The following is a 26828-nucleotide window of genomic DNA, read 5'->3' as shown; positions in this document are numbered from 1 at the left end:
GGTGGCAAAAGCCAGGATGAAAACAAAGACATGTGGTCATATAACCAGAGTGAAAAACAAAACTTTTACAAAGTTGACGGATAACATTTATTAAAACATGTCATACAAAAGGGCATGGTCTCTTCTATAAGAAGAAAATATTAAACAGTAACATTCAATTAAGTAAAACCATGCTGTACACTGAAGACAGCAATATATAAAGACAAAACTATTCAACTTTTGCAACACAGGCATAACATTTCACAAAATATCAATAAGATATGCACCTAATGATAATCTGTTTATCATCAAATGGTTTTGTGGTCTAAGAGTCACCTGACTTGCATAAATAAAGTAATTTTCTGGAAGAAACATTGGGAACCTCATAAAAGGAAAGAAGGCAGCAGCAACTGACATTATGACACAGGCTTCAAGCAACACTAAAACAAAAACAAACAAACAAACAAAAAAAATGTCACATTTGCAAAATGTGTTCCAGCATCTTCCCATTGGGCACTATCAGTAGAGATTTGAAATAAGAAACAAGAAACATGTACCTTTAAATATGTAAGTAGCAAAGAAAAAACCCAAACAAACAAACCCTGGTTTTACTGAACAAAGTTAGTCACCCATGAAAGCAATTAAATCACAAAATTAGTGTGGCACAGACGGGGGCTGGGGAAGGGGGTAAGTATGTTGCTTGTTTTCCAGCATTCCTAAATTATCAGAGACCTTTACAAACACAGACCCCTGGATTTGGTGTGACAGAGTCCTCGCCACCCACCCAGAGGGCTGTGGCCAATCCTCCCCCACCCCGCTCCAGGGCAAACACGACTGGGCTGCTTTTGCTCTGCCCCCCACATCGCTTCCCCAGCAGCTTGGGGATGTGCGTGCCTCTGCAGGAAGGGGCCATTGAGACCAAGCAGCTTTCCTCAACAGCTAGAAGTCAACATAGGGTCAGTTTCGTTCAGCAGATGACCATGAGAATGGAGAAGACCCTTTTGGGCAGACTCTTTGAAAGCAGTGGCATAAAGAAGGGATTAGAGGAAGGTGAGATCTAGAAATCAGAATCAACAGGCCGGGGCCCAGGAGCGCCTGGGGGTAACCCTCAACACTTGAGGGAAGGCTACCGCAGTCCTTCCTTAGACGGTGATCCCTACTTTACCAAGTGGATTGCTGTAATGTGTACACCTAAAATTAAAGGCATGGTATAAATACTAATATTAGATACCACTGGTGGTGCCTTGAAGCCCTTTCCCGCTGGGACTGGAGAAGAACCACAGTTAAGACTCAAAGTAGGGGACAAATACCTTGGTTGTAGGCCATTAACACGATCCCTGAAAGACTGTTTGGAAAATGTTACCCACAACTATCCAAACTCATTTGGAAGGATAAAGATTTTCTAAAGCTGTACTGAGGCTAAGGAGAGAGACTATCCGACCCAGAGTGGGCAGGAGAAAAAAGGTAGTAATACAGTATGATCTCCTAATCCTAAAAAGCAAAGTTTATAAAAATTCACTTTCACTATCCAAACTAAGGCAATCTCTTTTCCCCGCCTCTCTGAACATGGCCAGCATTTCAGATGCCCAACCATCTCACAGGGTCTGGCTGACCCGATTAGCAACCCTAATTTTAAAGGAAACCCCAACTACCATAAAAAACTTAAAACAGCAGGTGTGAGGAACTTACACTTTAAATTCTATACTTAGTTGATGTACATATAAGGATTTCAATAAAGGACACCTTTCTTCACAACACATTAAATAAGTCCCGGCACAACTGACTACTTGCAAAACTACCACCCAAGGGCTGCCCACCACTCCTGGCTAAACAAGAATTCTTCATCATTACTCATAACAAAGGTGCCGTGCTAATTTCAGCATAACTGAAGAACCATGACTTTTCTAGAACGTTTTTATTCTATCTCTCAGACTCTTCTCCCAAAACGTCCCAATGCTCATTTGAATACAATCTTTAATGGGAAACAGCACATCAAACCTTCCGAACAGGCAGAAAATGATTGGCTAATACCACGGGAGAGGGTGATGGGCTTTTGGCAGAACTAAACGGCTTCAACGCCTTAGTACTGAAATTAGTAGGAATAATAAAACAATTTCTCCTCACACACAATGGCCAGGATCATACCTAAAATCCATTGGCTTCTAACATGAAAAAATGAGAAGGAGCAATTGAACTTTGATTGTACAGTCTCCTCTATACACATCTGTCATGTATGCAGAGAAAGGACTGTTAACCGGTGAAGCTTCAACACCAAGAGAATATTAATGTGGCAAACAACCAAGAGGTAATATCTAGTTTCTAGATTAAAAAAATCAATATATATATATATTTATAATAAAGTTTTAAATACAAAGTGCTTTTTATATATCGAGAATGATACAGTGTTAATGAATAGATCCCTGTTTTGTAATGTCGATTACAAGAATTAACTGGTAAGTAAGTACTTTCTTTCCCCTTTCCAGATACTGTTCAACAAGTAAATGCCGTCCTTCGTGGTTGGAGCTTAAGGACCAGAGGCCATTGCCAGCAATGTCTATCGCATTAGAGCAAAGCCAAACTTCTGAAAAAAAATTTCACCTCAAATCCAGGAAAAGTTATTTTTATTTTAAGGAAAAAAAAGTTTCCACTTGGAAGTAAAAGACCAGTAATTTATGGAAAAGTTGACATAATAATAGTAGCACCCTGTCCTACCCTGGTGAGAACTTCAGGTATATTACACAGCTTAAAAGCATCCTGAATATATGCTTCCTTTTTAACCTAAAACATCTGACTGAGCTGCAGAAAAGGTCTCAAGAATAGCTGCTTTTCTCAATGTTTTTTGGTACATACAGCTGTGTGGACTTGGAAATTTATGCAGCTTTATCTAGAATCTGGGAGCATGAATCTGTAGACTACTTTCTAAAATTAGGACTCCCTCTTTCCCCCTTTTAAAACACATTCCAGCACTCCTAAAGAACTGGCAGCATTAGCTCTATGTACCCCTCTGGGACTACCTCCCCTACCAGTGTATCTTCAAGACTCCTCTTTTCTTGGGCAGTTGTTTTTCCTGCCACTCAACATTCTGATACTCAGCAACTCTCGCTGACAGTTGGGGAGTTTCACCGGAGCACTCCATAAACTCCCTACGCTCACAGGTAACTCTCAGCAGTGACTCTTGGCTCCCTCCCACCAACTGTGGTCATGGACTGAACTCTTCAGGAAGCATCATAACCTAACAGAGAAATGGCTGGAGCAGCCAATATGGTACCATGGTCAGGGTCAAAGCAGGCTAGACGCCTACTAGCCACAGAGCAGATCCCACTGTGTGGATGCTATAATTACACAGGATTTGGGACAGCAAACCAATTAGAAATACCTATCTCTGGCACCCTAGAGAATTACAATTAGATACAATTGTCCAAACTAAATGTTAGTACTAAAATACAAAACTTTTTTGCCTTATCAAGAGTCTGAAACACATCGTGACAGTGGCGTCTTACAGAAACCGAAGCTTGTACCATAAGTTATTTGTTTCTTACTAAGAATGTCACCCTTTTAGCGTCTCCATAGTTTTTCACTAAAATACCCTCTAGAAAGAATAAAACCAGACAAGAGAGCTCTGTTAATCAATTTCGCATCCTAGGAATCACATTATCTGTTAGCTTTTACAGAAGTAGCCTTTCATTCAGTGAAGCAGCTACTAAAACAAACCCACATTACCTAAGTATCTATAGTGAGAGCTAAATAAAATGCCAACGTGACCTTGTAATGAGCGATCAAAATTTGCTGCCACCTGAAACAGAACTGGTAGGCTGGAGTCCAGTTCCAAGTGCAGATGTCTGTATCACCAAGTCCACCTGCCTCAATCACAACGGGCCTGAAGGTTTACCTTGCCAGCTGGGAAGTGGGTTAACTTATCCCCATTACCCACTCCAGGCCTGGACAGGAACATACAAATTTGAGGAATTAGATTTTTAAATTGGCCTACTTAGAGCTGGTCTTTCAGAAATATCTTCCATTTTTTTTAAGCTTCTCTCATAATAGCAAGTAGCACGCATCATCTGTGCCCAGATTTGCATAATTACCATAGTTTATTTTTGTGCCTGCCACTCAAGGGCCAGATCCTATTTTTAGTTAGCCTCAGTCGTATTCTGCTCAGCCTTTGCAGCTTCGTAGGACTTGGTACAAGAAGTCACATGCCTGTGGAAACTGTCCCTCCACATAAATCTCTTTGCACAGATATTACACTCATAGGGCTTTATGCCCGTATGAATTTTCATGTGCCCCACGAGATGATGCTTCATTTTGAATTTCTTACCACAGACACCACAGCCATAAGGCCGAAGACCGAGGTGCATGCTCATGTGTCGATCTCTCTGACTCTTGTGAGTGAAACTTTTCCCACACTGACAAGGATACAGCTTGTCGGTGGCTGAGAATCCTAAATGGGAAGCTTCTTCTTTAATCCCTGTTACCATTTCAATATTCTCACTGTAGCCCGATGCCAGGGCAGCCTCCTGTCTGTGCCCAATGAGATTACCGTCTGACCTCTCTCCAGAAAACTCTTCCATGGAAGAGCCGTAGAAATCCACCTGCTCATCATAATTGCTTTCATCAGCCTGTTCGTCAAACTCCGCTTCTACTTTTTTTTCCCCGATGTGAAAGTCTTCCTCCACTCCCGAAGGCTGGACTGAGTGCTCCGTCTGCATGGTGTTGATAGACTCAGTGACCTGGTGCTCATCGTAGGGCGCGTGCACATCCATGCCCTCACATGCCTGGTCAAAGCGCTCGGGCTTCACGTGGATCCAGCGCTTGTGCGCCATTATGCTGGGCTTGCTATACATGGGCCGGGTGTAGTGGAACTCGGCGCTGTCGCTGGCCCCCTCCTCCCCGTCCTGGCTCGCCATTTCCGTGCTCAGCCGGTCATGCTCTGTGGACGAGTTGCTGGGAAGGTATTCGTGCTCAGTGAGTTGAGATGACAGCTCGTCTTTGGTGCTCTCCTCTTCATTCTCTCCGTCCCTCAGTTCTTGGGCTTTGGGGAAATCAGTATGGCCCCCAGAGCCCAGCTCAAAGCTCTCGACCAGGCCATTATAATTACTGCTGCTAGGAGACTGGTGGTCACTGCCATGATTTAGCTTCTGACAAAGAACTGTAGGGTTTCCCTCTAAAACCTCAGTGCATTTGTCTACCACATGCCACATCTGGAGGAAGCTTGCTGCTGTTAAGTAACTAACAATTTCTGGAGCAGGCATTACTAGACGTCCCGTATAACTAGATAGGAGAATGTTCTCAAACACTCTTGGGTTCATCACATCAGGTAAAACAATCCTCCTGCTATTTTTCAGGAGTACCTGGTCACAAAAGTAGGGTGAACTGGCAGCAAGAACAGCTTTGTGTGCCCGGAAAATGTGGCCTTGGACAACAATGGAGACATCACATAATTGTCCTTGCTGGCGCTGCTGGTTCAGTTTCTGCAGAATGGTGCTGGAAAAATCAGGAAATTCTACTCGAAAAGAGTTTGTTCCAGGCTCCATTTCATCACAAATCTTGTTCAGTGCTACAAGAGAAAGAAAAACGAGTGCTAATTCCAGCCCAAAGAGACACTTATTGATCACTAAGAAAACTAAGACAAGTTCCACAGTTCCATAGAGTCCCCTTGCTTGTGGGCATTAGTGGGTGGAGCATTCATCCCCAGAGCAAAGCTTGCAGGTGCAGGGGTGCCAGGAACGACCCGCTACTCTTCCTGGTATTAACTCTTCACTTTGCCTATGTCTATGAATGAGAATAGAATTCAGAGATGTGCTTTGTAAGCTGTACAAATCTCCTAAATAAAACAAAGTACATATTTCTAGTCAAGACAAACAGGATACCTGTCCAAGCAGAATTTTTAAGAGACCTCAGATTTAATCCACATTTGCCAAGGTGGGGTGAGGAAGTGAGGATGGAATTGTTGGAAGAAGGAAAGACTTATGTAAAGTTTCTGAGACTAGAATGAACTCAGCCACTGCAAGGAACTGAAAGGAGACCATTAGCCTAAAATCCAGTGCAGGAGTGAGGGGAAAGGGGGCTGAAGTGGTCAGAACAATCTTGCCTTTGGTCCTTCAGCACCACAGGTACAAACTCACTGAAGTCCCAAACAATGTGACTTTCTTTAGTTGCCAGCAGAATTTTAGCCCTTTTAGGAGCTTCTGACGTGAAGCAGAATGAAGCGGTAAGTAAGGCAAGGTATTCCTTCTATCTGATGGTTTCCAAATTGTTTATAGACCAAAGAGCATACTAAATATTGTCCCTGTTACTGAATGACCTCAATCCGAAGATAAAGTTATAACAAAGAATAAAGGATTGCCTGTGTGGTTACTGTAAATATATTTAGTGGGGTAGTCAAGCATTAGAGAAGCTTTCTAACAGCAGCAATCCACAAGATAAACTCTGTTAGACACCTGCTCATGCCCCATAATTCCACAGTAAATTAAAATAAACCAGTAAACCCAAGAGATTTATTGGCACTATCCATCATCTGGCTCTAAAACTATATCCAAACATTGCTAAATGCCAGGTTTTCTAAGTATGAGATTAAAACCAAACCAAAACCAAAACCCAGGGGCACTGGGTGTCCGACTTCGACTAAGGTCATGATCTCACAGTTTGTGAGTTCAAGCCCCACACGGGGCTCACTGATGTCAGCGCAGACCATGCTTCAGATCCTCTGCCCCCCTCTCTTTGCCCCTCCCCCACTTGTCTTCTCTCAAAAATAAATAAAAAACATTAAAAAACCCCCAAAAACCCAAAGATTGAAAGTCATCTTTGAGAGATAGGGAGAAAGACCAAGAAAAGAAACTAATGTTTCTTGAGTAGGTACTGTATAGCAGGGACTGTACTCCTTTTTTCCACTTTATAATGACTGCAAATATAGAGATCGATATTCTCAGGTTCAGTAACTCAGGTTCAAGTAACTTTACCAAGGTTAAAATAAGAGCTAATTTTTATTAATGTTTATTTATTTTTGAGACAGAGAGAGACAGAGCACGAACAGGGGAACGTCAGAGAGAGGGAGACACAGAATCTGAAGCAGGCTCCAGGCTCTGAGCTGTCAGCACAGAGCTGGACGTGGGGCTCAAACTCATGGACCGTGAGATCATGCATGACCTGAGCCGAAGTCTGACGCTTAACCGACTGAGCCACCCAGGCACCCCAGAGCTAATTTTTATGAGATTGGGCTGTGATTCTAGGTCTTCATCACTTCAAAGCCTATCCTATTTTTCCTATAACATCATTCTCCCTCTTCTAGGAAGATAACAAAATACCAGATAAGTCAATAATAATTTTAAGAGGTAAGATGGTGTTTTTAGAAATAAGTATTAATGTATGGTTTATACCTCTTAAAACATTTCATAGTAATTTAAAACAAAAATAGGGGCACCTGGGTGGCTCAGTCAGTTGAGTGTCCGACTTTGGCTCAGGTCATGATCTTGCGGTTCATGAGTTTGAGCCCTACATCCAGCTCGCTGTCAGTGCAGAGCCTGCTTAGGATCCTCTGTCCTTGTCTCTCTGCCATCTGCAGCTTGTGCTCTCTCTCTCACTTTCTCATTAGCACAAAAAGAACCAACTCAATGCTGTTTAATGACTATATAGTTCCTATTATATGGACTTACCATAATTTAAGCAGCTCTCTTATAGAATTTCAATTGTCTAGGCTTTTGAAATTATGAGGAATGCTATTATAAATACACAATGTAATTATACTGTGCATAACTATCTTGGCGTATCTTTGGAAATATCTATAGGGTAAATTCTATCAGCGGAATTGCTGGGTCAAAGGACTGTGCATTTGACATTTTGATGTATATTACAAAGCTACTTTCCAGAAAGGTTGCACCAAGTCACACTCCTATCAACAGTAAATAACACTCCACACCCTTAACAATTCTGGACATTATCAAACAAGAAAAAAAAAGTTTGCAAGCCTCCTAAGTAAATAATCCATGATTCATTATTTATTTAAAAAAAATTTTTTTTTTCAACGTTTATTTATTTTTGGGACAGAGAGAGACAGAGCATGAACGGGGGAGGGGCAAAGAGAGAGGGAGACACAGAATCGGAAACAGGCTCCAGGCTCTGAGCCATCAGCCCAGAGCCTGACGCGGGGCTCGAACTCACGGACCGCGAGATCGTGACCTGGCTGAAGTCGGATGCTTAACCGACTGTGCCACCCAGGCGCCCCTCATTATTATTTAGATCAACATTTATTTAATTATGAATGAGAACGATATTCTTTATTCATGTTTACTGGTCATGTGTTTTTCCTATAAATTATCAGTTATATTCTTTGTTCAAATAAATTGGGCAATTCATCTTATTTTTAGTTTTTTATAAATGTAAGAAATTAACTTTGAAATTTATATAAATTACCCAGTCTTTGCTTTTATGGCTCTAGGGTTTTGTGTTAGACATAGAAAGGCATCCCCAACTCCAAGATTATTTTAAATAAATAAAAAGATTTAGTTTTTTTCCCTGGTACCACTTTTTTTTTTTTAAGTAATTAATTTATTTTGAGGGAGCAAGAGCAGGGGAGGGGCAGACAGAGAGAAGGAGAGAGACAGAGAATCCCAAGCAGGACTGATGTGGGGCTTCACTCACAAAATATGAGATCATGACCCGAACCAAAATCAAGAATTGGACACTTGACTGAGCTACCCAGCCAGGTGCCCCTCCCTGGTAGCATTTTTTTTTTTTTTTTAAAGCTTTTAAATGTTTAATACACAAAGAGTTTGTTTTGGCATAAGGAGTAAGGTTGGAATCCAGCCCTTTTCCCTCCAAAATGTCTAGCCTATTTTCCAACACTATTATTGAATATTAATCTTCCCATCAAGATTTCAAATAATGTTGTGGAATGTTAAATGACTGAGAACAACACTTTTAAAAACAACTCTATAAAAATAAGTGTCATAAGTGATAACAGAGAAAATGGTGGAGTAGGAAGCTCTCGGGATCAGTCCCACCATCAAAACAACCAGTAAGCTGTTGAAGGATCAGAATCAACTATTTGAGAACTCTGGAATCTGATCAGACACTTGTAGCAACCAAGGCAATACTTGCTGAAGAGAGAGCCTGCTGAACCTCACTAGCAGTGCTGCCCGCACAAACCAGCTATAACCCCCACTCCCCACCCCCGACCCACTCCTAGAGTGGCTGGCTCGTGGCAGGGAGGACAACAAGGAACATGTCCTCCAAAAACTGGGGCATTTACATTCTGGCCAGTATGGTAGATCCATGCAGCTTTGTTCTGGCCCTCTCAGGCAGCAGTGGCTTCCCCAGCAGCACTGAGCATAATTTTTTTTTTTTTTTTTTTGATCATAAGATTTCAAAAGGCAAACATGCTCCCCCTCCCTCCCACCCCCGAGCCTGGGTCAAAGTATTTAAGGAAGTCTGTCAGGTCACAGGCTGACCACACAGATAAAACAACAGAAACTTCAGTGACCACATGCAACAAGGGATACAGACTTGGCAAAAATAGCTTGGAAAAACTGTCATGCAAACCGACAACTGCAGCCCTCAACAAGTAACAAAAGAAGTCCCACAGGATGGGAAGGATCTAATTTCAAGAGTTACCATATTCGAATACTTAAAATGTTCTAGTTCTCAACCAAAAATTACAAAGTATAAAAGAACAAGGAAGAGAGATGCATTCATAAGGAAAAGAATATTAGAAACTATACTTGGGGGATTCTCGAGATTAGAATTACTAGTCATACTAAAGTAAATCAATTATCTTACATATGCTCAAATTGCTTAAAACACACGCGTGCGCGCACACGCACACGGAAAACCCCACTATGGACAAAAACTAAAGGAAATCAGGAGAATAATGTCAGTAAAGAGATAGAAATTATAAACAGGAACCAAAAAGAAATTCTGGAGCTGAGAAGAATAGTTGAAGCCCTAACCGCCCCTCAAAACCCTAGAATGTGACAGTATTTGTATACGAGGCCTTTAACGAGGTCATTAAAGTAGAGTTACTAGGGTGGGCCCTAATCCAATCTGACTAGTATTCTTGTAAGAAATTAAATTTGGACACACAGCAGCATCTAGGGGGTACACAATGTGAAGACATGTGAAAAGGTGGCCATCTGCAAGCTGAGGAGAAAGGCCTCAGGATAAACCAAATCTACAGACACCATGATCTTGCTCTTCTAGCCTCTAGAATTGTGAGAAAAAAAAAAAATCCTGTTATTTAAGCCACCTAGTCTGTGGTGTTTTGTTTGAAAGACACAGGAAACCAATACAAGTTGAAGTAAAAAGTCCGCAGATTTAAAATAGGCAGAAGAAAAAAAAGTCACCAAACTCAAAGACAAGGCAATTGAAATTATTGAGTCAGAGGAGTGGTGAGAAAAATGAAGAGAAATGAACACTGTGTGAGGTAACTGTGGGACATCATTAAATGTACCAAATGCACACATGGGAGTCTCAAAGAGTAGAAAACGTATTAAAAGAAATACTGGTAGAAAACTTCCCAAATTGGATAAAAGAGAAACCTATACATCCAGGAAGCTCAACAAACTCCAAGCAGGATAAAATGAAAGAGATCCACATTAGACACATTGTAAGTTAAATAGTAAGTAGAAAGTCAAAGACAAGGGAGCTGAACGCAGTAAGAAGGAAATGCCTCATCACATGAAAGACATCTTCAATTAAGATTCACACCTTAAAAAAAAACATACAGGTCAGAAAGTAGTAGTATGGCATATTTCAAGTGCTAGAAGAAAAAACTGTCAACCGATAATTCTGTATCTGGCAAAACTACCTTTTCTTGAATGAAGGAGAAATTAAGACACTCCCAGATAAACAAAAGGTAAGGGTATTCATTATCAGAACTTTTCTTTTTTTACGTTTATTTATTATTGAGAGACAGAGAGACACAGAGCATGAGCAGGGGAGGGGCTGAGAGATGGAGAAGACACAGAATTCTGAAGCAGGCTCCAGGCTTTGAGCTGTTAGCACAGAGCCCGACGTGGAGCTCGAACTCACAAACTGCAAGATCATGACCTGAGCCGAAGTCGGATGCTCAACCGACTGAGCCACCCAGGTGCCCCATTCATTACCAGAACTTTTCTACAAGAAATTATAAAAAGGGATCCTTCAAGCTGAGATAAAAGAATACTAGGTAAGGGCGCCTGGGTGGCTCAGTCGGTTAAGCATCCGACTTGAGCTCACTCAGGTCATGATCTCCATGGGTTCGGGCCCTGCATCGGGCTCTGTGCTGACACCTCACAGCCTGGAGCCTGCTTCAAGTGCTCTGTGTTTCCCTCTTTCTCTGTTCCTCCCCTGCTTGCACTGTGTCTCTTTTTGTCTCTCAAAAATAATAAATGAATATTAAAAAAAAAAAGAATACTAGGTAGTAATTCAATGGCATATGAAGGAATAAAGACCAATGATAAAGGTTAACAACATAAACATAAAAGCTGTTATTATTTTGACTTATAACTTTTTTCCTGTATGCTTGAAAATGCAAATTCATAAAACAATACTTATAAATCAACATAAATAGGCAATGTATGAAGATGTAATCCATGACAATAACAAAATGAAGGGAAAGGGATGGAGGTGTAAGGAACAGTTTAAGAGATTAATTGTAAATCTCAATGTAACTACTAAGAAAATAATAATATACATGAAAAGGAATGAAAGGAATCAAAATGGCATGCCAAAAAAGAATCAATGCTTTATTTTTTTAATAAATGTTTTTAAAAGGTAGTAATGGAGAAATTGAGAAACAAAAAACATACAAGGTATAACAGAAAACAGCTAAATGGTAGAAGTAAATCCTTTCTCACCAGTACTTAAATGTAAACGGATTAAACTCTCCAATTAAAAGGTGGAGACTGGCAGAATGGATTAAAAAACATGGTTTATTTATATCTTTTCTATGAGAGACAACATATAACACACAAGTAAAATGATAGAAAAGATATTCCATGCAAAGAGTAACCAAGAGAGATGGAGTGGCTGTATTATTATAAGACAAAATAGACTTTTTTTTTTTATGTTTACTCATCTTGAGAGAGAGAGCGAGCGAGCACACGTGCGTGCGCTTGAATGAGAGGAGGGGCAGAGAGAGAGAGAGAGAGAGAGGGAGACAGAATCTGAAGCAGCTATGAACTAACAGCAGCGAGCACGATGTGGGGTTTGAACTCATGAACCCGTGATATCATGACCTGAGCTGAAGTCAGACATTTAACCAACTGAGCCCCGCAGGTGCCCCCAGACAAAATAGATTTTAAGTCAAAAAGGTTACAAGAACAAAGAAAGACATTAATAGATTGATAAAAGGTTCACTCTATCAAGAAGATAGAACCATACACATATATTCACTAAGAAATCTATATGGAGCAAAATATATGAAGCAAAAATGGACAATGAAGAAACAGACCAATCTACAACAACAGGTTATGACTCCAATTCCTCATTTTCAGTAATGGATGGAAAAACCAGACTTAAGATCTATAAGGAAATAGAGAACCTGAACATTCTAACAAATCAATGATACCTAAAAGACAATACAGAACACAAAAAATAATGAATTTCTCAGGGGCACCTGGGTGGCTCAGTCGGTTAAGCATCCGACTTCAGCTCAGGTTGTGATCTCGTGGTCCATGAGTTTGAGCCCCGCATCAGGCTCTGTGCTCACAGCTCAGAGCCTGGAGCCTGTTTCAGATTCTGTGTCTCCCTCTCTCTCTGACCCTCCCCCGCTCATGCTCTGTCTCTCTCTGTCTCAAAAATAAATAAAGGTTAAAAAAAAAAAAAGTAATGAATTTCTCATACATGCTACCATAAACCTGGCAACATTGTGTTAAATCATGAGAAACATTAACTCAAATAAGCCAGACAGAAAAGGACACATGTTGTATAACTCCACTTCTGTGAAATATCTAGAATAGGCAAATTCAGAGACAAAAGTAGATTGGAGGTTACCATGGATTCAGGGGAGTTAGGAATGGGAGTTATTACTTAATAGGTAGAGTTTCTGTTTTGTGATGAAAAAACTGGGGGATTAGAAAGTGTTGCCATTTGTAAAACATTGTGAGTGTAATTAATGCCACTGAATTGTACACTTGAAAATGGTTAAAATGGTAAATTTAGTGATATATTTTTTTTACCACACATTAAAAAAAAAACTTGGGGAAAATGTCATGTAACTACTTTCAACTATGTCAAGATGGTAATGGTCCTTATAATTTAAAAGTATCTGACCTCTGGGGTGCCTGGCTGGCCCAGTCGGTGGAGCATGCGACTCTTGATGTCAGGTTGTGAATTCAAGCCACATGTCGGGTGTAGAGATTATTTAAAAAAAAAAAAAAAAAAGTATCTGCTCTCTGCCCTTAACTTTGGGCAGGTGCGGCATTTCTATATATTCCCTGATTTTACTGACATGCAAAGACTGAAACTCTCCTTCCGATTTTCCTGCCATATAAGCCATATTTACAAACTCACAGGCAGTTGTGGTAGCTGTGATCTGTATTGATAGCACAGGTGCTGTTTCAATTTTTAACGATTTTCACAGGAGTAACTCACGAAAATGAACACATAAATAAGTAAACCGACATAAAACACTATATGCACATTATTGGGGGGGTGGGTTTCTAAGATGACCAAGGAATCTCACCGTCCAGAGTTTATAATCTGGTAGGGGGGAATGGAAAACATGCATACAACCCTGCTATTCAAGGCACAGCATGATAGAAGCACCACACGAGAACTATAAACCCAAGAGAAATTCAGAGGAGGGACCTGGTATAGCCTACAATTACATATCCTTTCACAATAAATTTTAGTATCACCAGGGTAAGAGGAAGACTTGAGAGCAGTATATAATTCTTCTCATCTACCACATCCTAACCAAACTAATCTAAGGAAAATGAAAAAAATTGGCCTGAGTCCTGGAAACTAGGGACCAGAGCTATCTGGTAAACTTTAATTAAGGACGTAGTGTAGATGGGACCAGACTGGAAAGAGACATTACCTCTGCAACTCCACCCAGTTCCCCAGGCTATCCTGGTATAATAGTAGCAATCTTGAGAGAAGAACACTAACGCCTGTTCACTTGGAAGGTCTGGCTGTGGCTCAAATCCCAGGGTGGACTATGGGACAGGTCCTGCAGATTAGCAACATGAAGAGGTGGTTGTACTGGAATACCAATGTTTGTATAATGCCTCAGCAGAAAGTTTTTAAAAACTTGGCACGAGAGGGTGGAGTTCAGTTAGTAACTGGCAAAGATATGGCCCATCATTTGCCAGCTGGGCCAAAGAAACTAAAGTAGGTCCCTGGTATCACAATTTCACGAACACAGAAGAAAGTACACAGAGCTCAAGCTGTCCTAAGAGTAAGACCTAGCCTCTGGCCCCAGCCATTCAACTCAAGTTAACCCCTGGTGTCAGCTAAAGAGCTAAGAGTTGATTCTAACAGCATTCAGGTTTACGGTAAAAGACCCCCAAAGGGCACTTAGGTGGTTTAGTCGGTGAAGCATCTGACTTCTGACTTCAGCTCAGGTCATGATCTCGTGGGTCGCACGTTCGAGCCCCACATCGGGCTCTGCACTGACAGCTGGAGCCTGGAGTCTGCTTCAATTCTGTGCTCCCCCTCTCTCCACCCCTCCCCTGCTTGTGCCCTCTCTCTTTCAAAAATAAATAAACATTAAAAAAAATGGGGGGGGAAAGACCCCCAAACAATCCACCCACAAAGGGAAATTTTTCAGACCCAAACAGAATGTTTCCCTCTAAAGAATTAAAAACCTAGTTAGTTTTATTCCGTAAGTACATGGGGTCTGTAAATACATTCTACAGTAACAAAAAAGAAAATAGCAAGGGATAAACAAAGAACAGTTTTGAGGGTATTGTTTCAGTTTTTTTTTTTTTTTAATGTTTGAGGGGGGGGGAGGGAGGGAGAGGGGGAGGGAGAGAGAGAGAGAGAGAGACAGAGAGAATCCCAAGCAGGCTCTGCATCAGAGACCCATGTGGGGCTCAATCCCACAATCATGACCTGAGTCAAAATCAAGAGGTGGACACTTAACTGACTGAGCCACACAGGTTTCCTTTCTTTCTTCTTCTTCTTTTTTTTCTTTTTTTATTAAAGTTAAGACCTATGCCCAACATGGGGCTTGAACTTAGGACCTTGAAATGAAGAGTCACATGCTCTACTAAGACAGACAGGCGTCCCTTAAGAGCACAGTTTATTTTTTAAATGTTTAAGAGAGAGAACATGAGTAGAGGAGGGGTAGGGAGAGAATCCCAAGCAGGCTCTGCATTGTCAGCGCAGAGCCTGACTAGGGGCTCGATCCCATGAACCATGAGATCATGACCTGAGCCGAAATCAAGAGCTACCCGACTGAGCCACCCAGGAACCCCTGGAATCTGCTATTTAAATGTGGGCCCCGGGAAGCACTGGAAACTTCTCAGTGATATGTTGTGAAATGTGTTCTGGAAAGACAATCTGCTGATGCACTTAAAAGCGGGAGTAAGTCTGAAGTACAGGCTTAATTATAAGATTTCAGCAAAGAAACCAGGTTTGAGGCAATGAAAGTAACAGTGAGTATGGAAAACAGAGAGGTAGAATCAGTAGGACTGACTGAATTGGTAGGCAGGAAGATTCAAAGCTAGTGCAAGGCACAAATTATACCATCAAGAGAGTGAAAAGTTAACCTCCAACATGGGAGAAGAAATATGCAATCATATATCACTGTTAAATGACCCATATCCAGAATACATAAAGAACTCTTAAATTTAATAGACAACTCAACTGAAAAATGGGCAAAGGATTTGAATGAACATTTCTCCAAAGAAGATATACAAATAAGCACACAAAAAAATGCTCAATATCATTATTCACTAGGGAAATGCAAATTCAAACTACAATGAGATATTACCCATTTGGACAGCCATGATATATAAAGACACAAAAACAAGTGTTGATGTCGATATGGAAGGATTAAAATCATTATACATTGCTGGTGGGAATATAAAATGGTGTGGTTACTTTTGAGGTAGGTCCTCAAAAAGTTAACCATAAAGTTACCATGTAACCCAACAATTCTACTAGGTATATACACAAGAGCATTGAAAACATACGATATCCACAAAGTTATACACGAATGCCCATAACAGCATTACTCATAATGGTCAAAAAATGGAAACGACCCAAATGTCCTCCTCTGATGACTGAATAAATAGAAGGTGGTATATCCATACAGTGAAATATTACTCCATTTTATTATGTACTATGCATATATTATTGTACTATGCCATTCTCTTGGCAATAAAAAAGAATGACGTACTGACAAATGTGATAACATGGCTGAACCTTAAAACACTATACCAGGTGAAAGAAGTTAGATACAAAAGGCCACATCTTGTATGATTCCATTTATAAGAAATGTCCACAACAGAAAGATTTATAGACAAAAAGTAAAAATCAGTGGCTGCTAGAAACTACAGGGAAAGGAAAGGAGAATCACTGCTAATTGTGTGTTTTGTTTTGTTTTGTTTTGTTTTGAGGTGGGGGAGAGAGGATGAAAATTCTAAAATTAGATTGTCCCACAATCTAATTTTAGAATGGGTTTATACAACCCACTGAATGCACTAAAAAACTTTTTTTTGACATACATTTATTTTTGAGAGAGGGAGAGAGAGAGTGGGGAATGGGCACAGAGGGAGGGAGACAGAGGATCTGAAGCAGGCTCTGCATGGACAGCACAAAGCCCAATGCAAGGCTCGAACCCACAAACCACAAGATCATGACCTGAGCAGAAGTCATACGCTCAACAGACTGATCCACCCAGGTGCCCCTACTAAAAAACTTTTAATTGTACATGAATCATGTTTCAGTAAAGCTGTTTAAGAAATAAAGTAATGCAAGGTAAACTAGTTACCTATACCGACTCTGAAGTTTCCAAACTGGATAACTGGGAAAATGTTGTAATTAGTAGGAATAATGACAGCATCTACTATTTATTAAATGTGTGCATTGTACCAGAATACTGTATGTATTCTATCTCATCAATCCTCATAACAATCCACTGGATAGGTAGTTTTTATCTTATTGTACAGAATAGGAAATAGACACAGGGTGCCTGGGTGTCTCAGTAGGTTAAGCTCAGATCCAACTATGGCTCAGATCATGACCTCACGGTTTGTGAGTTCAAGCCCCACATCGGGCTCTCTGCTGTCAGCGCAGAGCCTGCTTCAGATCCTGTTCCCCTCTCTCTCTGCCCCTCTCTTGCACGCGCATGCACTCTCTCAAAAATAAACATTAAAAAAAAAGAAGAATAGGATATAGACAAAGAGGCTAAACTACTTGCTTAACTAGTAAGTGGTGAAGTTGGAATTAAATTCAAAACACTTGCTCAGGCCTAATATAACCTGTGATGATAGTGTGGAAAGTAAAGGTGAATACTACTTTCACAAATAAACAACTGAAATCGTCTATAACATATGATGCATTCCTAAACCCCAGAGCAAATTATTCACCATCCTCAGACTTAATAAGGTACTGCAATTTTATCTGTCATCTTACACACAGTATTTTGTTTTTTTTTTTTTTTTTTTAAACTAATAGTAACAGTTCTAAAACATACACACCTATCTCAGTTCATTCCCTCCATAGTTCATGGATGCTCTCTGGCTTTTTTTTTTTTTTTAAATGTTCATTTATTTTTGAGAGAGACAGGGAGACAGAGTGCAAGTGGGGGAGGGACAGAGAGCAAGGGAGACACAGAATCAGAAGCAGGCTCCAGGCTCCGAGCTGTCAGCACTGAGCCTGAGGCTGGGCTCGAACTTGCGAACTGTGAGATCATGACCTGAGCCAAAGTCGGATGCTTAACCAACTGAGCCACCCAGGCTTTTTTAAAAGCAGAAGACAATGGGAAAATATTGAAGAAATCACCAAACTCTAGATGACCTCCACGATCTCTTTCAATTTTGATGAGTTTAATGTATTTCTTATACAACTAAAGAACAGCATATCAAATTTTATGCATTATTTAAACACAATTACATATCTTAAAACACAGATAACAATAGGGAAGCAGACCCATTGGTCTTAAAGCCCTCCAAAGATTTCTTAATTAGACCATAAAGGTAATTTGCATACTTACTGTAGAGAGCACATTTAAACACAGTAAATACTACTTCAGTAAATCTAAAGATTGGCACAAATACACAAAAATACCAAAAGCCCATGCCTACCAAAGTTCTTCCTTTATATTAGCCAGATGCTTTGCAGTTCAAAGGGCAAGCTATGTAAACCTGGGTCTTGCAACTGCGATACTCCTGAATCATTACACTTATTTTAAAGATGAGTGAACTAGGGGCACCTGGCTGGCTCAGCTGGAAGAGCATGTGATTCTTGATCTCAGGTTCATGAGTTTGAACCCCGTGCTGGGTGTAGAGATTAGTTTAAAAAAAAAAAAATCAAATCTTGGGGTGCCTAGATGGCTCAGTTAGTTGAGCATCCAACTCTTGATTTTGGCTCAGGCTCAGACTGTGATCCTGAGGTCATGGGATCGAGCCCCACCCTGGGCTCTGAGCTGAGCGTGGAGCCTGCTTGGGATTCTCTCTCTGGGCCCTTCCCTTCTCATGCTCTCTCTCTCTCTCTCTAATAAATAAAATGAAAAAATAAATCTCAGGAGCGTCTGGGTGGCTCAGTCAGGTTAAGCATCTGGCTCTTGATTTTGGCTCAGATCATGATCTCATGGTTCATGGGAGCAAGCCTTGTGTCGGGCTCCGTGCTGACAGCATGGAGCCTGTTTGGGATTCTGTCTCCCTCTCTCTCTGCCTCTCCCCAACTGACTCATGCACAAGTTCACTCTCTCAAAATAAAAAAATTTAAAAAATTAAATCTTAAAAAAAAAAAAAAAAAAAAAAAAAAAAAGACGAGTAAACTAAATTCTGGAAGGTTAAAAGACCTGCCTAAGGTTATATATCTCAAAAGTGGTAGGTCAGAATTCAAATTTAAAGTTTAATTTAGGGGTGCCTGGGTGGCTCAGTCAGTTAAGCATCAGACTTCGGCCTGCGTCATGATCTTGGATTTCGTGGGTTTGAGCAATGCATCCGGCTCTGTGCCCAAAGAGTGGAGCCTGCTTTGGATTCTGTGCCTCCCTCTCTCTCTGCCCCTCCCCCGCTTGCATTCTGTCTCTCTTTTCCTCAAAAATAAACATTAAAAAAATTTTTTTTTAAAGTTTAATTTAAATCTAATATTGTTCTAAGTTAAAAAAAAAAGTCCCTGAGAAGTTTCTCTGAAGTGAGATGCTGTAATGGTACAATGTAGAGCAGTGACTGGCCTTAAAATGTGCGACAGTTCCTGCTCAGAAGCATGGGAACCTATGGTCTAGAACAATTAAATACAAATACATCTTTATTTTTGCTGAAAAATAAACCATTTTAGTAAATAATTTTAAAAGCCTGTATTTTTAGTAAGTTTATAGCTTACCTACCTAATGCAAAGGTGTTATCCTGGAAAAAAGCCCCTTATGCCATGGCCATCACAAAGCAGTATGGATGAATGAGGAAGAGGAACCCATTTCTCAGTTTTGCTTCAAATTAGAATCACACTGACTTCTGAAAGAAAAAAATCACGTTGAAAATGTAAAAGAGATGCTGGTGACAGTCAGCATATACATGTGTCTTGCTAATAAATACTACATGTGTAGGATTTATTTCTGAGCAGCAGAAAGAAAACTGGTATCTTTGGTTATATTAACTTCTAGTCTGTACTATCTTAGCTTCTGCCTTGTACTTAAAATGGACTTAATTTTGAAATAATTTTAGATTTACAGAAAAGTTACATAAATGCCGAGAGTTCTGTACACCCCTAAATCTCTCACCCAGTTTTAATAACCGTCTTACATTACCATGGTACTCTGGTTAAAAATAGAAAACCAACACGGATCAGTGTCTATGTAATTTTACAGAATTAAAATATCCTTTGGAAAAGTGTTTTCAGTCTTCAGACCATTGCAAATCAGCACCCCTATAGGTTCTCCTAATTGGAACACTTTAGCCAAAGAACTTAGTTAAAATCTATTTTAGGATTTTTTAAAAATAAGCTACCTACTTTATGGACTTTGAATCTTGTCTCCCTTTAATTTTAAGACACAGCTGAATGTTTTACTTAAAAAAAAAAAGCCAAAAGCAAATACTCCATTGTAGCAAACTCTCTAGGATTCAAAAGAGAAGGTATTGTTCTAACCACAAACCCCACTTATCGGTCATCCTGCCATTACATTACAATATAGCCAAGGAAATGGTTTTAAATGCACTCTCATATTCATTAGCACTGGGGTAAGAAGCTCAAATCGAGAAAAACAGAAGGAAGACACAGCACTGGGTTTTAGGATAATGATTAGCTACATACCAACAAACAAAACAAAACAAAACAAAACAAAACAAAAAAGGAAAGTCTTCTCGACATGTTGCAAATAAGACAAAAATCTTTCCAACCATAAATGTAGATAAAGTAAAAAGGAAAAGTTCATGAAAATAATACACAGCACATTCAACGGATTTTAAGAGGCATATTTCAAAATTTCTGCAATCAGGATGTGATGGTCAAGTGGAAATTTTAATACTTGTCACTGCCTGAGACCCTCATCAATGTTTCTGATGGCACAAAAGACACTGTGGGAAAGTATGGACCCATCTCTGAACTTACGAGTATGAATGTTAAAAGTTTAACACTTTCACCAATTTATTTCACTTATTTTTTAAAATTTAGGCATTAGAAAGTATCATGTAAAAATGTCTAAATAAGTCTAAAAATGTTTTCAAAAAGAATTTTCATAAGCCTAAGTGATTACAAAAGCACATGCCATAGCTTAATTGGCGGTGGTTTCTCCTCAATCCATGGTATCCTAGGATTCAATACAGTAGTAATTCAGCTGCTGCATCTCACAAGAAAGCCTGATAAACTACCATAGCAGACAAAATAGCTTAAATAAGAACATAATACAAAGCCCCCCCCCCCCCCCATCAGAAAAGACACAGGAAATGACACATAATTTTGTGTTATCATAACAGGGCTGTTTTTCCAACCCTAACGGTTTTCTTCATGTGAAAAGTAAAGTCTTCCTGAAATTCCCTATTTATGCAGCAGATTCCTGCACTGAATCCGAGGATTATGGAGGGAGGAGAGCTAGAGTGGTAATCTGCCTCAAGTAAAAAACTTGAGGGAAGATTTTAACTGAATTATTTTGACCGAAGTCCTTTTCTAAGGACATTAGCTCTGACAAGAGCAGGCATCAACAAACAACTTAATGTTCCTAAGAGCTACAAAATAAATTTTTAAAAGCACATTTTCAAAGAGCTGGCTAGTACCGAGCTTCTCCAATGAGCAAGGGTTTTTTCCTCCCTGTACTGTGATGAAATATACTTAGTATAAAATTTGCTATTTTAAAGTGTCCAATTAGTAGAATTAAACACATTCACGATGTCGTGCGACCATCACCACTATCCATTTCCAGAACCTTTTCATCATCCCAAACTAAACCTCTGTATCCCTTAAACAACAACTCTCCATTCCCTCCTCTACCAGCTCCTGGTAAACTGCATTCTACCTTCTGTCTGCCTCTATGAATTTGCCTATTTTGGACAAAGTGTAAGTGGACTCATACAGTATTTGTTCTTCTGGGTCTGGCTTATTTCTCCAGGGAGTACCTTAGTAAAGCAAAGAATGAATACCAAATTATTAGGTTTCTTATAATCTAACTGTACATACTGACACAATTTCTGCACTAAGCATACAGCTCTCCTAGAAATCCTGCTACTGTTCCATGAGCCCCCAGGGACACAAGATCTCAGACGGACCCTTCCTTAGCCTGTAGACAGGCCTAGTTAAGCAGCTGTAATTCAAAGAGGAGGCTCCTGGGAGCTGTGGAGGCCATCCTGGGGTACGTGGACGGATCGAAGGGAATTCAGGAGCTGTGCAGGCCTAAAATGCCACGGGTAGGAAAAGGCAAGGATTTATCAAGGTACGCTGGCCCTGAGATGGTCTCTGGTCTGCCTGCTTCTGCACCGGACACTTAGGTTGGGCGACACCTGTCAGAGTTGAGGGCCAGACTGCAGTCTAGTCACTGAGAATGTCACCAGGGCAAGAAGCTTCACAGGGTCATGAGTCACCTTGCATGGCTCAGAGGTCCGGGCAGGCCTGCCCTGCCCCGCCCAGACAAACCCAGTTAGGAGAGGCAACAAACAAGAGAGAAAGACACTAAACTGGCACCAACACGGACGGCCAAAGAGCAGGGCTGACAGGCAGGCCATGAATGAGAGGAAGGGCCGAGAGGGAAACACAGGGTGAAAAACCACATAAGCAAAGTGGAGGCAGAAATAAAGACAGGGTCCAGATAGAGACGGGCTCGAGAGAGACAAACTGGAAAGAAACACAAAGTTGACAGGGGCCGAGTTGAGATGCAAAAAGGGCAGGTGACAACAGGTGACAGAGACCGCAAGCGAGGGGAAACACTACTTAGAAGTAAACAGAGACAGATACTAGCAAAGTCTGGGCACAACCTTTCTCCTGGCTTTGGCTCGAACCCGAGGCCGCCGCGCCGCACCCACACGGCGCCCCCGAAAGGCCAGCGGACGAACCCGAGCGGGATCTCCAAGCGCTCTGGCCCGCCAAGGTCCGCCACCGCGGGGTGACCTTGGGCGAGACGCTGCCTCGGGGGCCTTGGTGTCGCGGTCGGCGCACCGGACTGGCTGGAGGCGGCCCGGGGCTCCGGGACTCCAACCGCCCGAGCGCGGCTAAAGCATCCTGGTCGGCGGAATGGGCCTGCCGGCCGGGGGCGCGCGCGCCGGGTCCTGCAGAGAAGCCCTTAAACCTCTCTGGCCTCCCCCCTCCCCTTCGCTACCTGCTGTCTCAACTCCGCAGTACCTGCTAAGGGCTCCGCACTCGCATAACCCACCCGCGGGACACTTTCCGCCACCGGCTTCAGGCCCGTTCAAGCCGTCGCCGCCGCGACCGACTCAGCCTGCGCCTCCCGCCCCCGGAAATGCTTCCCGGTTCCGCCCCCGGGACTGCCAGTGCTTCCGGGGGTGCGTCAGAGAGAAGGCGGTGTGCGCATGCGGGACTCACTTTTGGGGCGGGGCGTCAGGAGAGGGCGCCCTTGTAGCCAGCGACTGCGCAGTGTAACCGGGAGCAGGTTAATCGGCTTTACTGACGATGAGTGAGGCCACTACTGTGAATGAGGAAGCTGATTCCAAGTCCTAAACCCTTTACAAACTTTATCTCTCTCATGTTACCTAGCAGAGATCGTATCAAATCTTTTTTGCCTCCACAATGCCTTTGGCACGTAGTGGATGCTCAGTAAATCTACAACGAATGGAACAGTTCCCTCTGTGTGGCAGGCGCTGAGCTGGGTACCCTCCCCAACCCTCAGGAAGAAGGCTCATTTTGTTCAGGTACCAGAGGAAATCTTTTGATCTCTGGGAGGTAGATCTTCACCCCTGCTAGAAGGAATGACTCATAATCAGTCCAAACTATTAATGGTAATCTCATTCTCATTATTAGCCAGTGGTTAAACTAGCCACAGTCATGTGACCAGCTTCTGGCACGTAGTACTTTTTTTTTTTTTTTTAAACAAAATCTACTAGGACTTTTAGTTAAGTATGACCCTTAAGTGCTTTGCCACTTTTATTTTCTTCCTGTCTCTTAGCAGATCTTAAGGTTGGAAGTTCAGTCCCAATCATGTGCCTATGATGTAAAAAGCAAATGCTAAGGCTGGCAAAGTGAAAAGATGGAAAGAGCCTAGGTCTCATATGACATTAAGCTACAGTCATAGCTTAACTCTGGATGTTCTGTTTTATGAGCCTAATGCATTTCTTACTTAGACTTTATTTTTAGCAATGTTGTAGACTCTTCAAATATAGCAGCTACAATTTATATTAAAAAACTAAGAGAAATATTGAAAAGCACCCTTTTCAAAACATAGATAAGCTTGTGAAAAAGTCAGGAAAATCATCTGAGGCTAGGGAGAAGCAGAAACACAAGCCTAGGAAGTTAGAGTTGGTGTTCAGAAGTTTTGTACAGATGGGGCCCCTGGGTGGCTCAGTCTCTTAAGCATCTGACTCTTGATTTCTGCTCCGGTTGTGATCTCATGGTTGGTGGGATTGAGCCCCACGTTGATCTCTGCGCTGACAGTGTGGAGCCTGCTTGGGATTCTCTTTCCCTCTTTCTCTGACCCTCCCCTGCTCACGTGTGCTCTCTCTCTCTCTCAAAGAAATAAACTTAAAAAAAATATTAGAAACTTTGAACAGACATAGTCTGCATCGGTTCTGATGGGTTAGCATGTGTGCTATACTGATGAATATTTTGAAAATCGTCTCTGGAGGTAGGTAAACAATGATGCTGCTACAAGCCGTAGGGACATCTGTGGGTCCAGGCAAGATGACAGCCAAATTGGAACATCAGTTTGGGACCCAAGAAGGAATATCTCTTTAAGGGAAGGATAAACTGAAGGAACGAAAATCTGCCCTGCTTTGATAGGCAACAAGGAAAGTTGTCTCTCTGCCTTGGCTCTGGATGGAGAGGTAATGCATTTTACTCAAATGGCCATCACATGGCCACAATGTTTGCACGGTCCAAAAGCCCACAAGCTGGACACTTTAGTTTAAAATGGGCCTGTGTTGATAGTACCTATGGTATTTGGCTGAAACAAACACCTGACCTCTCTGGAAGAACTCACTATCAACCCAAAGAGGCCAGGTAGTCTTCCAAATGAACATGAACTCATGATCAATGACCACAAAACCTATAAGGAAATAAGCAGAGAAGTCCAGTACAGAGGAAGATCTTGTTTGGGGGGGGGGTGGTGTTTGTTTTAATATTTTATTTTTTTAAGTTATCCCTGCACCCAACATGGGGCTCAAACTCACATACTCTACTGACTGAGCCAGCCATGCGTCCCAAAGGCAGATCTGTTTTAAATGTATAGCTCATTGGAAGGGTTAAGCACCAAATCAGATACAGCTGAAGAGAAGTTTGTGAACTAAAAGAGATTTGAAGAAAACAACCCAAAAGGCATCCCAGAGAGATAAAGAAATGGAAAAGAGAACGTCCATCATAAGCTTGTCACTTCTGTTAGGTGATTATAATGTGAGTATGAGCAAGGCAATTGTCAAATAATGATTGAGAACGTCCCAGAATTGATGAAAGATAAGGATCCTCAGGAAATGCAATGAATCCCCAAGTAGGATAAAGACGTAAAAACTGAGATCCATTCTGCTGAAACTGCAGAACACGCCAGCACAAGAGATGATTTTAGAAGTAGGAAAGTCCTAGGGGCGCCTGGGTGGCGCAGTCGGTTAAGCGTCCGACTTCAGCCAAGTCACGATCTCGCGGTCCGTGAGTTCGAGCCCCGCGTCAGGCTCTGGGCTGATGGCTCGGAGCCTGGAGCCTGTTTCCGATTCTGTGTCTCCCTCTCTCTCTGCCCCTCCCCCGTTCATGCTCTGTCTCTCTCTGTCCCAAAAATAAATAAACGTTGAAAAAAAAATTAAAAAAAAAAAAAAGAAGTAGGAAAGTCCTATAATCTACCATGTAATGACAGTGATGCCAACTCCTGATTGTTCAATGACAATAACAGGAGCAGTGATGATAAGAAGAGCATGAAATAATACCATTAATGAAATAACCGCCTTAATGTGATGAGAGAAAATAATTGTCTACCTAGAATTGTATACTTAGTCTCTCAGGGATGAAAGCACAGCACTATTCAGATCAACAAAAACTAAGCGTTGCTACCAACAGAACTTAACTGAAGGAACTTCTAGAAGATATATTTCAGGAAGAAATTAAATGATCCCAGGAAGGCAATCTGAGGAACAATAAAGATTGGTGAGCAAAATGGGGCGCCTGGGTGGCTCAGTCGGTTGAGCGTCTGACTTCGGCTCAGGTCATGATCTCACGGTTCATGAGTTAGAGCCCCACGTCAGGCTCTGTGCTGATGGCTCGGAGCCTGGAGCCTGCTTCAGATTCTGTGTCTCCCTCTCTCTCTCTGCCCCTCCCCAGTTTGCACTCTGTCTCTCCCTCTCTCAAAAATAAATAAACATTAAAAAAAATTAAAAAAAAAAAAAGATTGGTGAGTAAAGAAGACGCAAACATGAGTAAACATGAACAAGTATCAGGGCAAGAAACAAGTACAACTTATGATTTGTGGGGTTCAGAAAGGCGAAACAAATAATGGAATGATTGTATATAAAGTGCAAGAGTGTTATGAAGCATGCCTTAGTTGTCTGTTGCATAACTAACAGCCACAAAACCTGGGAGGGATACAACTGTATTTGTTTACTGCTCACACATCTGGTGTCAGCTGGGGGTGGATTAAGAAGCACTGCTGAGCTTGGTTGGACTTGCTTTTACATGTCTGGGATCAGCTGATCTAGAATGGTCTTGGCTGGGGGCCTTTACTCTGTTCTGTGTGTCTCACTCGCCAGCCAGGCTGACAGGATAAGTTCTCATGGCAATGGCAGGGACACAAAAGAGAGCAATGGAAATACACAAGCACATTTTCAAAACTCTTTTTACATCTAATTGGCCAAAGCAAGGCACATCACTGAGTTCAATGTTATAGTAGGAGGGAGGTATGAAGGATCATCGCAAAGGGTTTGCATACAGGGAAAGCAAAGCATTGTGGTCAATGGTTCAATTAATCGAAATCTGTGCACTGTCCATAAAAATACTGATTAACATTAGACTTTTAATTAAATATGAACATTAAAATTGGGGGCTTACCATTGAAAGAATAAAAATAGAGTTATGGACCAAACCGGAAGAAGAAAAAAAATTTTATTATTTTTTTAAATGTTTATTTT

General features: G+C 41.4%; 1 protein-coding gene across 6 annotated transcripts; it reads right to left on the bottom strand.

Moving 5' to 3' along the window:
• Positions 1-63: 63 nt before the first annotated feature.
• On the bottom strand, positions 64-23043 carry ZBTB43 (zinc finger and BTB domain containing 43). Of its 6 annotated transcripts, XM_019816533.3 has the most exons (4): positions 22894-23043; positions 19460-19583; positions 13997-14128; positions 64-5536 (listed from the first exon to the last, which is right to left on the bottom strand). In XM_019816533.3, the coding sequence occupies exon 4, from the start codon at positions 5511-5513 to the stop codon at positions 4110-4112; it is 1404 nt and encodes a 467-aa protein (XP_019672092.1). In that variant the 5' UTR covers positions 5514-5536; positions 13997-14128; positions 19460-19583; positions 22894-23043; the 3' UTR covers positions 64-4109. The 6 variants fall into 6 exon arrangements, with proteins under 6 accessions (XP_019672092.1, XP_011286742.1, XP_019672091.1 ...); XM_011288440.4 differs by lacking the exon at positions 13997-14128; XM_019816532.3 differs by lacking the exon at positions 13997-14128 and having other exon boundaries at positions 22925-23040.
• Positions 23044-26828: the final 3785 nt, after the last annotated feature.

Source organism: Felis catus, chromosome D4 (genome assembly GCF_018350175.1).
Source record: "Felis catus isolate Fca126 chromosome D4, F.catus_Fca126_mat1.0, whole genome shotgun sequence".
NCBI lineage: Eukaryota > Metazoa > Chordata > Mammalia > Carnivora > Felidae > Felis > Felis catus.
This window is presented reverse-complemented; position numbering and strand designations above follow the sequence as displayed.